General features: G+C 33.2%; 2 protein-coding genes across 2 annotated transcripts in view; one reads left to right on the top strand and one right to left on the bottom strand.

Moving 5' to 3' along the window:
• Positions 1-6,962, top strand: part of LOC132948731 (uncharacterized) — a 35,405-nt gene extending 28,443 nt beyond the window's left edge. The window contains exons 3-5 of the mRNA XM_061019356.1: positions 706-1,318; positions 2,578-3,037; positions 4,857-6,962. Of these exons, the coding sequence (XP_060875339.1) occupies positions 706-1,318; positions 2,578-3,037; positions 4,857-5,571 (1,788 nt within the window). The 3' untranslated portion in view covers positions 5,572-6,962. The remainder of the gene's footprint in view (positions 1-705; positions 1,319-2,577; positions 3,038-4,856) is intronic.
• A 2,086-nt stretch (positions 6,963-9,048) lies between these two features.
• LOC132948732 (DET1- and DDB1-associated protein 1) lies at positions 9,049-13,144 on the bottom strand. The gene is made up of 4 exons (XM_061019357.1): positions 12,598-13,144; positions 11,389-11,518; positions 11,053-11,114; positions 9,049-9,603 (listed from the first exon to the last, which is right to left on the bottom strand). The coding sequence occupies exons 1-4, from the start codon at positions 12,598-12,600 to the stop codon at positions 9,511-9,513; spliced, it is 288 nt and encodes a 95-aa protein (XP_060875340.1). The 5' UTR covers positions 12,601-13,144; the 3' UTR covers positions 9,049-9,510.
• Between the last annotated feature and the right edge of the window lie 440 nt (positions 13,145-13,584).

The raw sequence follows: 13,584 nt of genomic DNA, 5'->3' as shown, positions 1-13,584 counted from the left end.
CGCCCAAATCCCTGTAATTAGGGGGGGGGCTGTTGTAATTCTTTAATAAATCGACAACATATATCTTTCAATATTGAGAATAACTAAATTTGAAAAAAATTTTTTGCCTCACTAAAAAAATATTTTTCGTCAATTTTTGGCCAGTATAAATCTAGGAGAGGGGGGGCTATGAAAATAATTTATGTAGCTATGGACTGTGGTGGGTGAAGTAAATGAACAAAGTATTGACTTAATTGATAAATAAATAGTACTTATAGCCTTATAGGTATGTCGTATATGTATGATAATGACTCGCGAGTCGCGTCCGTAACCTAAATAAATAATGTTATTTTATTTATTTATTTTATTTTTATTTATTCTTCAAGAAGATAATGGGCCCCACATATGACTTGACCACATTATGATTGTTATGTTTCGGTAAAAGTGTGTACTTTTAGTGAATCGTACCGATCGATACAAAGTGATTCGAGGAGAAATCGATTTAACTTAATAATGAGTTAAAATTTGTTTATAGCAGTTATAAATTTACGGTTACATAATTATTATTTATTATTATATAATGTTAAAAAATTCATAATTATGTAAATTATAAAAACAAAGGGTGTTATAGCTTAGGTCTTATAGACTATATTATATAGGCCTAGCATATACATATACCTACATGCCATCCATTTTTAGTATATTAAATGTTGTTTTTAATTGCAGGGGTCGCCGAATTTAACGTTTTTGGATTTGAGCAATAATTCCATTAATTTCATCAGCCCAGACGCGTTCGTTAATCTGCCATTTTTGAAAGTGCTCAGACTCCAAAACAATCTGCTTACGTCAGCCTCGACTTCCCACCTCCAAGGGCTGCGGTCACTAATCGAGTTAGACCTCAGTTCCAACCTACTGGCCGGTCAACTGGGCCCTAGCACGTTGCCTAGGTTGCCGAACTTACAGATCATATCGTTGGCGCATAATCAGCTCAACAGCGTTAGGCGTGGTTCGTTTGCCGGACTCGAGGGTATCGTGTCCCTGACGCTTAACCACAATCAGATAGACGTACTCGAGGATCACGGCTTTAGAGCAGTGCCTACATTGTCCCATTTGGACTTGGCCAACAATCGCATCGTGGCGGTGTCCAGTGCTTCACTCGCCCATTTGACCAAACTCAAAACGCTTGACTTGTCTCATAACTTTCTGAGGAGTTTGACATCTGATCTCATCGTGCCACTAAAGAGCATCCAAGTTATAAAGCTCGACGACAACGACATATCTATTGTGGCCGAAGGCGCACTGAACACCGGCAACCACATAACGAGCATCTCTTTATCAGGTATAACCAAAATCAATTAAATATAAAATAGACTGTGTCTAAATAGTGAGTGATATATTCATCTCTGACGAGTAACAACGTTAACGTCGTTTTTATTTATACTTATAAAAATACATAATATAATTATTACGCCTAATAATTCGCACGATTTAAGATAGTATGGTTGCTAAACCATCAGTGATAAGGACTTTATACTATGGTAACAGAATTTAATGCTGTTTCGATCTATTACTAGCGCGCCTTATAATCTGATTTTATAGTTTGTTTTTTTTACCACCTTCTTGGCCTTTGTAGTACTAGGGTTGAATATTTTATTCACTTGGAACGCTATTTGCAAATCGAAAATTTCTATTGATTTAATGATTTAATCTGTTGGTCAATTTATCACTAATGGATGTGCAACCAACTATCTTAAATCGTGATAATTCGGTAAGCCGGTAACTGATAAGTAGAGATAAAATCGGTACTAATTAATTGGTTAACAGTTATTCTCTCGTCAACTACCGGTATCGGAATTTCGGAGCTTATTGTATAGGTATATTTTTTATCAAACAATAATACCATAGGCGCAATTTGGGGTTTTGGGTGTGCTTAGCCTCCCCCCATTTTGAAATGAGCGCGCACAATTTGAATCGATTATTATTGCAGTGTTTTTATTACAAGTAAAACTCAAAAATAACATAAGTTCACTCGTTTCCTCTGGTTCGATTATTCGATTGCTGTATAGTTCAAGTACAGTCGTAAAAATATTATGTAAGTAGGTACTCTTTCTCTGTGAAAAAAACCTCGTTTGGTCCCGTTCCCTACAGCCGCCGTGGCTAAATTTAGCACTGCACGCAACGGCAACGGTCAACATAATAGAACAACGTTTTATGTATAAGCACGCGTACAATGTTAAGGGTGTGCCGTGTATACAAAAAATGCTCAGCAATGTCCAATAACATGGTAATAGTTAATCGTGTGGTAACCTAACCTAACCAACCAATCACAGTAAACGATTATAGCGAACGTGTATAGTGGAAACCCGCCTTTAGGGTCCGCATGAAATGTTGGTTATACATGGAAATTTAACAATATAATATTTTATATGCGGTAAACCAGAAAATGCGTCTATACCACAGCGAGTGGCGACGAGGATAACCGATGTGAACCCAAAACCATTTAATAATAATGATCACCATCGTATGATACAATGAACCCAATGTACCTAATCTTTATGTTGGTTTTTTAAAATATGTATTTTTATTGTGAACTTTTAGACAACCCGTTGAACTGCGACTGTAGTCTATTGTACTTCGCCGGTTGGCTGTCCAATCATAGCGCGACCCATGCGGCCGGCGACACGGCCGTGTGCGCCACTCCTCCGTCGTTGGAGAACGGTCTGCTTCAGGATCTGCCCGTGTCCAAGCTGACATGCGGCGGCGAGGACAGCGTGCCACCCCCCGAAGGTCCACTCGCTTCGATGCAGCCGTACTCCGGTACGAAAATCTCGCTTCGCTCCTACCAGTTCGACGGAAGCCGCATCAGCCTAGGTTGGACCGTCGTAGCGCCGGTCATATCCTACTACTGCAACGCGCTAGTCATCTACGAGGACATCGGCAACCACGAAGTATTGCTCGACTCGAAGCCGGTCAGGTGCAATTCGTCTCAGTTACCCGACGCTAGGAGTCTGACGCTTTCACTATCGGCTAACGAACTGCAACCGACGCACAGTTACAGGTTAGTATTATAATAATTAATAAATACTGCAGCGAGAATATACGCACCCTATAGCACGATATTAGTATTCGAACCTGCATAATAATATGTATATAATAATATAGGTACTCGTATCATAGTGGTACTTAGTAGTTAGTTTTTACATAGAGTGTTTCAACGCTGTCATCGCGTTTTTGTCAAATGTCATAGTGCACATCACTCGTCACTCAACTGTATAAATAGATGCTGATATTTAAATACTTCATTTTATGTACGCCGTACGGTATACCTGTCACAGTGTTACCTGCATCGAACTGCCTATAAACTTGAAAACTTAAATAATCATATAGGTATACCGTATACGAACTGGGAACTGTACGCTTAATGGGAATCCACAATATAGTTCAACGTTTAAAATATGTATTACAGGTGTATAGTGCATAATAAACAATAATACAATATGTACAATTTAGTTAGAATGTTTGAGGTTTTGATCATATTAGTTTATAATATTATTATTTATACTGTGATATGCGCATAGCCGCATAGGTACTGCATAGTTACATTCCAATCAAATATAAAAGATGAGCACATTTTTATTATTTTTGGACAATCATTGGGGTTATTGCCCGGATGTTTTTTTTATTGGTGTTCGTGATTTTCAGTAATAATTTAACTTTAAAAAAAAGAAAAATTATATTTATATCGATTTGGTCGATAAATTAAAACACTGATAATATATTATGTATCTAAACTATTTTTGATTGCCAATTGGTAATACCTGTAGAACCCGGGGCGGATCTAGAAATATGAAATGGGGGGGGGGGGGCTATCCGCCGACATCGAACAGTTGTTGTTGCTCGAAAAGTAGTATATTATTCTAAAATATAATATATAAGTATATACACGTCCAAAGGGGAGGGCTAAAGTCCCTTAGCCCCCCTCCCCCTTAGATCCACGCCTGTGTAGAACAATACTTTAAATAATGAATTTTATAAACATGAGAATTAAAAAAAGGTGGATAAATGGATGTCGCTCTGCTGTACAGTAGGTTACAAGTGGGTCACTGTAATGGATGGTGTTAAATTTGAATTCAATGATATAATAAGACAAACGATTCTGAGCGAAAATGGTCAGTCAGCCTATGATATTACCAAGTATATTTGATGATATTATTGTGAATAAAGTAATTTATATATAACCTATTTACGTGGAGCCTTGTTTTAAATTTTCAATCCTTAGCCATAAAAGTTAAACATTTTATACATTTTTAACTACAAAATAATTAATAAATTATAAATTTGATAAATGTTGTCAAAATTTGAACTTTAAATGCTTATAAAAAAAAGTGGTGCCTATGTATTTTTAATATTTTTCAACTGCTATTAGAACGATATATCAGGAGCCTTATATTAAATTTTCACGCTTTTTTACCCAACAAAAAATTTTTTATTGATATTTATAGAAAAAAAACTAAAAAAATTGAAAACTGACAATGTCCGTAAACAGCTCAAAAAGAGTCAAAATATTTTATAAATTTTATGGTATATAGAAAATTCTAATATAAACATTCAGTCAAAATTTCATGTCCTTACGGTCTTTTGTTTTAGAGTTACACCAAAAACCAAAATCGATTTTCTCGAAAACAGATTTTGCGTGAAAATTCCCGTTTTCACTTAATTTTTCTTTTGTTTTTCACGTCGCTTTTGAAAACTACTGGGGAACTTTTACTTTTGACCCCCCAAAGTACCAACTAGATTCACTTCACTTTTCTAATTTTTTTTTAATAAATTTATTTTTAATTCTGCAAGATTTTAATGGCACTGTTTGTCATTTGCAGGTATTGCATTGTACTGGTGGAGGGATACGCAACGGACAAATCGGACGAATCGGCCATGGTGTTGGGTTGCAGCGACATCATCGCCTTGGTGCCAAACGCGAACCAAGCAGTGCAGCCCAACAACCGGGCGGTGGCGGCAACTGGGGCAGCGGACCCGCCTGACATCCAAAACCTGACCACGACGTTCGTGCCGCCGTCATCGCTGTTCGTGGCCGTACACCTGTCGACCGTGCACCCAGACGCCGGCAAGTGCACGATAACGGTGTCCGTGTACACGATGGGTAGGCCCCTGACCCACCACCGGTTGAACTGCACGGCGCCCTGGACCACGGTCGCGGAACTGCCAGCCGAGCGGTCGTATCAGGTGTGTGCCAGCATCGGTTCAAAGTTCCCCAAGGACGACGAGGAGACCATGGTGTGCACGTCAGTGGATGGCAGCGGGGGCGGTATCGGAGGCAGTGGCCCGGCCGACTGGTTATTCGCGGTGCTGGGCGCCAAGAGCTACGCGTTCCTGTTGTCGGCCTCGTTCACGGCCCTCGTGTTCCTGTTCGTGTTGCTGGTGTACAGAACCGCGTGCCGGGCGTGTAACAACAAGAAGCCCGCCGGCCGCGCGAACACCGTCCAAACGCACCAATGCTTCTTGCCCGTTCCGCCGCCCGACAACGGCACCCACCGGACCAGGTACGTGAAACTTCAGGCCACAACCGTCCTGTAACCTGGTGGGTCACTGCTTCAGTTCATCCAGAGCTCACCCCAAAGTCGATTGGCACCTGCATCACTCCCGGAACTCACCGCCGACCAGCCCGGAACTTTGGTAGTCCGCGGTCAATCGCTCCGGATTTCGCGGCTTTCCGCAGATTGCAGAATATTGTATATGCGTATAACGTACCTAGTTTTTAAGTTTGTTTTTGTTTTTAGAATCGCGTAAGTCAGCTGAAGAGCTTTTAATATTATTTAATTAAGTATGTCTATTCAATGTGCCATATTGATTGTTAAACCTTTTGAGTCTTGACGAAATCGACGGTATGATTTTAAATATCACCGCGGTATTATAATATATAGGTAATAATAATGATTTGAATGTTGACGTTTACGTTTGAATCAAGGTACTTTAGATGCTTATATTATTATATCATGCAGCGTAATGTGTATTATCGACTGAATTCATGGACGGACATTTTATATTAAATCGTTGCAACTTGGAACCACTATGAGATTGGCAGGTGATGAAATGTCAACAATCCTGCAAATGGTGCGTACATAATGTAGGGAATACCCCCTCACCCCTTCCAAAAAACACATGGATTACTATATTACTGTAGTAAATTTGGGAGCTTAGTGCGAAGCTTAGTCCCTGTGGTTATACTACGTTTCAAGTTGTGTTTATACTTTATACGAACAAACCATATATGTACATTTATCATGACATGATTATTTTTACATCTTTCGTGTTTAATCAGAATTTGTTATAATATTTGTCATTGTCAATACTCAATAATCTATAAATAGGTGGTTTAATCAGAATAAACACCTCAAACTTAGTTCACAAATTTACGATAGGTAAGTAGGTATATTACAATATAAGACTGAAAACTAATTTAACACTATTTAACAATGTTTACTAACAAAATGTTAAAAATGTATTTTAATAGGCTTACGGTATTTATTATTATTTTTAAATCAATATTGTATCAATATTTTGTTAAAATTCATCTTAATATTACAGTACATCTTCTATTTCTTTAAAGTTACTTTCTATATTTTTATTTATTTTTCGTACAAAACTTCTGTGGTTTTGTTCATTGCTGTAACATATTTTTTTTTTTATATTGTATTGTATAATTTGATTTTTAACACTATTTTTAATATATATTACATATATGGATAAAAATAGTATCTGAGTGGAAAGAAAGTCATATTGTGATAATGTAAAAACGAGTAATAATTAGTTGTAAAAAGTACTAACGATTATTATCACTGTAAATACATTTAATAATATAATATATTTTATAACTGTACTGTATTATAACATGGAAAGATTTTTGTTGGTTTGTACCTAATCATATTTTATATTTATTAATTGAAAATAAATCTAACCGTTTTTAATCCTGTTGTAATTTATGCAAGCTGCCATCGTACAACTAAGCAAATTTGTACCTTATTTTATTATTTTTTACATAGAAAAAACAATACGAAAATACGATCGAGATCGATATTTATTAATTACCTATTACCATCATAGCGCAGGCGTCCGCAGACATTTTTCTGGAAGCAGGGGGTGGGCTAACATAGGCAAACAGAATTAAAAACCTAGGAGGGGGAATTCGACTCGCCTTGTTCCCCTTCGTACTTTCGTATTTAAAGAAATTGATTTTAATATTACATTTAATTAATTTTAATCGTAATATACGGTGCAAGTAGACGTGTCAAAATCATAGAAAACTGAACTGTGGCGGTTTAAAATTAAATATATATATTATATTGATATACCTACTTGATACCCACATTAGATAAGTATATTTATAGACATTACTTTATAGTATTACCTATTATTATTTCTCAATTCCCAATAGGCAACAGGTACTAATGTAATAAGTTTACGGCATCACTGCATCAGTGTTAATGGGCTTGACCATTAATGTAACTGGTAACGTTGACAAAAATAACAATTTGAAAATAATATTTTTTTTTCAAACTTTAGTGCTGCCGACCTGCCGTTACTGGTTACTACAACTGTCTACTAAACACTTGTAATGCGTTATACTATAGAAATTACTTATCAAAAGTAATATCCATTACATTTTCGTTACTTGGAGATAATTATATAATTACTTGGAGAAAACAAACAAAGTAATGCCGTTACAGTAACACGTTACTCTCGTTACGTTATTACCCAACCGGCCAATCCTGGTATTGTATCCATATTCCATATATACCTAATATATATGGAGCCATACATTATCATATTTTGTAGTTTATCATAGGTATGATAACAACAGAAATCAATTTCCATTTTTTATATCCAAACTTAGGAATTTTTACAATTCTTATATGAATTAAAATTAATAGTGAATACCGGATACACAAGTTTTCTAGCTGATATTTGTTTATGGTTAGGTTATTTAGCTTAAAATAGTCAATATTGCCAAGTTTAAATGATTGCAGTAGATTTCAATATTCAGCACACTATTTGTATAACACTGCAGGGTTACAAAACAGAACCTACTTATGAAAATAGTATCATATACTTAAATTTTAATGGATATAGACTTATAGAGTATAAGCTAAGGCTATATCGACGCCCCAGTTCAGAACTGCAACAACTCGAGATATAACAAATCCGAGTTATGTACACCATCTTATGACGATTTCAGTTAAAGAATAAAATAAAATAAAGTTAAATTATTGACCACGAGAGAGTATTTTCAATATCATAATTTACATTACGTTACATAGAGAAACAATATAGAAAACACATTTGGTACCCAATAAACCAATATTTTGAGTTGTTGCAGTTCTGAACTGGGGCGTTGATATTATCTTATAGCAATAAGACTATATTCAGCAATAAACAAACACGAGTACAATATTATTGTAAAATATAGTCAAATTTGAATTGTTGACTTATGAAGAGACACAGACACAGACACAGACACACAGACACACCCACCTACTTATTGTGTTGTTTTACAAAGGTAGGTACATCATAGTAAATTAGCGTTCTACAAAACCAATTATGAGTTTCTACCTTTAACAGTAGTAACTTAAAATTTAAATATCAATATAAATCCGTAAGATACCCTATTTTTTGATTAACTTTACCTTTAAATATGACAATAAGTCAATTCATTTTAATGTCTAATATTAAGTTAACAACACACATCACATGTTTCACTATAATATACAAAATATAGGAATTTTGTACAATTTTATTGAGAAACCCCATACTCAAATCATTAATCGATTTATTTTTAACATTATAATCAAAATTATTATCAAATAAATATGTAATCATTTAGTATAACTTAATGGCCACCATGTAATTATTTTATCATCTTGCATTAAATTAATATTGAGTAAAAAAATTATAATAATATTGTATAAGCCAGACGAATGTATAATTTTTTTTAGTGTGGTACTTTTGACTAGGAGTGTACACCTGGTCCACAAAATATAATAAACTTAAATGACATGTCAAAATAAATAGAAATGTATTGAATTTTGTTTCATATAAGAATATTTAACACTAATGGTGGAACATAAATAAACAATAGTGTTGTATTGTAAGTTATAACATAAAATTGTTGATAAAGTATAATATTGAGTTACTTATATTCTTAGTACACAATTTTGTTACACATTAAATACAATTAACATATATTATAAATACAATATAATGAAGGTTTAAACAACTGAATGACTTATTATTAGACATACAATATTATCAATAAAAGTTGTGAATATCAAAAGAAACAGTTGTAAATTGAATATTATTGCAAACTATAAAAATCATTCAAAATAATACCATGTGTATTACTAAATACATCATTAAATTAGCAAATTGTATTTCTCTTAAAAACAATCAAATAAGGAATTTTAGTCCAAAAACATTAGAGAATTTATATGCATTGGAATTATTTTATTGCAAAAAGTTTTACAATATAGGCACATCTACTCTTGGACGTTTTCTAGATGATGAGCCAGATTCTTCGCCCGTTTCAACTAATTCCCTTTTTTTACCTCCATGCTAGAATATAAATTATACATGTTATTATACAACATAATTATCAGTGTAACTCATATTAGATTTTACTGTAATTTATAATTATATACAAATAGATATAAAAGATTCAAAAAGAACAAATGATCTAAATGGCCAAATATATATTATATATGGCTATCTGAATACACAGTAATATTTCTGTGGTTTTGTTGGAAATATATTATATTCTAAAACAATATGAAAGTTGAGTAAATACTTCTTCTTTTTTTTTTGTTGCAATATTTATTTATACAAACTGTAAATGTGTTTTTTACAATAAGTACAAGCGCTGTGGGAGTTGATGAGTTGGAGGTATGAATGAAGAATCCATCCAGTGATGGAACTCCTTGACAGATTTAAGTAAATACTAAATAGCCATTCATTGAATTATTACATTTAAAAAGTCTACGCTACATCACTTAAAAGTTGAAAAAGATAATTTATTCATTCATGCTTGGAAATCCTTATAATGAGTAATTAGTAATCACCTATACTTTTGTTTATACATTCAATTTAAGTATATAGGGAGATCCTTTTAATGCAAGACCCTCATTATTTCGGAAAACATTAGATTTTTTAAAAATATTTCTTTAACATTATTTAAGGTACCTAGTAAAAAAACAAAATTTTTGGAAAACATGATATTTTTGACTATTTTTAATGACATTTTCAATTTCATATTCCAAAAGAAACAGAATATTGTATGAAGTTCCTATTACAATCTATAAAAATCTAATTTTGAACAGACATAGTTTATTAGTTATAACTTATAACAAAAGACTGGATTTTGCATAAAATGCATGTTATTATTTTTAACATCATATCATATTACTTGATTGATTAAATATCAACATTTTATACTGCATATTTTTGCATATTCCGACGTTAGCGCATAGTCTCCACATTTTCACATAAACGCATACAAATATACACATAGGTAATGGTACAAAAAAGTGTTGAGCAAAAATAAAAGAAATATTAAATGTATGTTTAAATATCAAATATTATGTTTCAAAGATAAAAGAATTAAATTTTTTGTATCTACCTACTAAAATTACTTGCTTGATATGGAATATATTAATGATTACAAATTAAATTACGATTTAACAAATTACATTTTTGTACTGCATTCCTGTGCTATATAAAGGTCCCCATACACTGCAGCGATGGCGGTGAATTGCTGTAGGACATATTTGACCATTCACCGCGGTGGTAAAGCCAAGGCAATAGAATTTAGCGCCCTCGCTGCAATGCGTGGGGACCTTTATACTTTTCTAACTTTTTGTTTATAAAATTTTTAATAAAAATTGAAATTTTACTATGGATGTTTTGTATAATTATAAGATATTAGACGTTAAAATAAGATCATATATTGAAAAACCAGTTAGGAAGAAGTTAAGTATGTTAAATAGGTTCTCTGAATTATACATTTACCTTTTTATCCCATTGGTTATGTAAATACCGGAGTAATAAATTTGACTTGTCAGTAACAATAACTGAAATTAAAAATAATATAATTTTAATTTTAAAATATAAAAATATTAACACATTGTATACTTATATTAAATGACATACAAATATTGAGTTAGTATTTGAAAACCAGTGATGATTTAAAAATATATAATGTATCAGTATAATATATTTTATTATTCAGTATTATCCTCAGTTTTATCATTATACTATAATATATAATTAATTATATGAGAAAGATACTACTAATCAAATTAAAAAAATTAAAATGTATTATAATATAATTGAATAACTACAAACTTTGGTCGCAAGGTTGGTCATCGGTTGTTATGTAAACTGGTACACGCTTGCTTCGACCATTGTCTGAATGGAAACGGGAAAAATTGCGTTCGTCAAAGGATGGCATGCCATCCAAGAATTCGGCTATAGACTGAAATATATAAAAGTATAATTAAATATAGTTTTTGTCCAACCGTTGAGAAACGAAAACTAGTCACTGCGCAAGGCTGTTCTTATTCTGAATAGAGTATAGTGATAAGAAAAATAAAAGGGTATGCCTACTACAAGATACTTATGTTGCTAAATATAAAAATATCAGACCTATTACCTATTATTAAAATAAAATGATTTCAATTTCTTTATCTACATAAAATAACCGCTTCAATAGTAGGTATTTTATTTTTGTCATATACCTAGATAGACAAACATTTAACATTTTTATCAATATAATGAACTTATATATTTTTTACACAGATTTAAAATTAGAGAATTCAGATAGGATCCTGTATAACAAAGACAACAATTGATTTGGGATAGGCATACTCATAAAAGCTACAATACAGCTGGAATATACTAATGTTCCATTGATTTATATAAGTATCATGGTATGATGTGCTCTAGATTCAGATGGTGTGAATTTAAAAATATATAATGTATCAGTTGGTGTATTATTATTTATTATTATATGAAAATACTACCAATCGCAAAAAAAAAAATAGGTACCTAGTAAAATTCTATAGCAACTATTCAAGAAGAGAAAATAATTAAGCTGGAATAGTTAATTTTATACTAATGTATAGTCAAAAAATATGACGTGCTCTAGAATCATTTTATCTGCAATTATCTTAAGAGGACGCTGCACCCGCATGCGCTTTCGTCATCTTACAAATGGATAACATTGATAAATGTACATTCTGATTAATCCATTTAACCCTGTTATATTTAATAATTTAATATTAAAGTGAATTATCATATTATAAAATGTTCAAATAAGAATATTATCTAGGGGATCTCATAGGTCTTTTTTTAATATTTTAATTTTATTAGGGAGTTATGTTCGTTTTAAGTTGCACAGGTAATTTAATAATCAAGAATTGCAAAAAAAAAATGTAAACCTAAAACAAACGTATAACGGAACGGCATAAGTAGGTAAATGTATGTGTAAGGGATGAGGCATTTTGTAATAGTCGTTTACTCGTGATTATCATATTTTGTGTATTTTGTACTTACCATGTTGGGACGGCGGTTAGTCCAAAATGTGCACAGTAAAGCGTGTGTGGAAACCGAACGCTTGTTCTGGAAACTGTAGAATTGTCGAACGCCAAACGAGGAACGCTGGATATTATCTTCAAATACTGCGAAATGCTAGTATAATACTAATGACGTAATGTTATTGCCTTGTAATCAACCACGATATCTGCCGACTGCCACCATCCGTCCGGCGCAGTGAAAGTAGAATAAAGTATAAACGCTAATCGTCGATTAACTACAGTACGACACGCCGTCTGTCGGAATTATTGTTGGGTATGGGCTGCAGCAGGCTGGTAGGTGATGATTGATGGATAACTGGATAAGGTATTAACGTGATCACTGACCACCGTGGCAGCGTGACTGGTATTGTGTACTAACTACTAGTGTAGTCGTTGTCGTAGGAAATAAATGAATAGTAATTAGGTATTATATATTTAAATATAATAATAAATAATAAATATATAATTAATAATACAAAATACAAATTAATGGGCTAGGTTTGATAAGGAAAATAATGCTGGAAAATTATGAAAAACGTGTTGATAACCGACTGGTGAGTTGCGGGTCGCGGGTGCAACTTGGTGTGGTACTGTGGTAGTAAAGTGTCACGGTCTTAGATTATGTAGTGTGGTGATTGGTGAATATGCCCAATGGTTATTTATTGGTGATGGACCAGACCATAGACCTATTAAATAAATTAGTTATAAAAAAAAATAGGTCTATAATAGGTCTATGGACCAGACGATGATCGATATCATTTGGTATGTTACTATCGTTCAGTGATATCGAGAACAATTTATTTTACAATGTTGGAATTTGGAAACACCACGGACTAAGATATAATCATAAAACAATAATAGAAAAAAATGATATAATGGACTGGAAACGAGCAGCTTATCACGGCCACGAATGTATGTACAAGAGGCAAAGTGCGGGGGGTCGCCTGTGTTCCTGGAGTTCACAGCG

This window comes from Metopolophium dirhodum, chromosome 7 (genome assembly GCF_019925205.1).
Source record: "Metopolophium dirhodum isolate CAU chromosome 7, ASM1992520v1, whole genome shotgun sequence".
In the NCBI taxonomy this organism is placed as follows: Eukaryota; Metazoa; Arthropoda; class Insecta; order Hemiptera; family Aphididae; genus Metopolophium; species Metopolophium dirhodum.
The sequence above is the reverse complement of the archived record's forward strand: the minus strand, read 5'-3'. Positions and strand labels throughout refer to the sequence as shown.

What these genes read in the sequence shown, in the direction of transcription:
- LOC132948732 (XM_061019357.1), bottom strand. An exon ending in TGACCAACCTTGCGACCAAA is followed by an intron (nt 11,115 to 11,388) that starts GTTTGTAGTTAT and finishes TTTTAATTTCAG; the next exon opens with TTATTGTTACTGACAAGTCA. An exon ending in ATAACCAATGGGATAAAAAG is followed by an intron (nt 9,604 to 11,052) that starts GTAAATGTATAA and finishes TTTATATTCTAG; the next exon opens with CATGGAGGTAAAAAAAGGGA.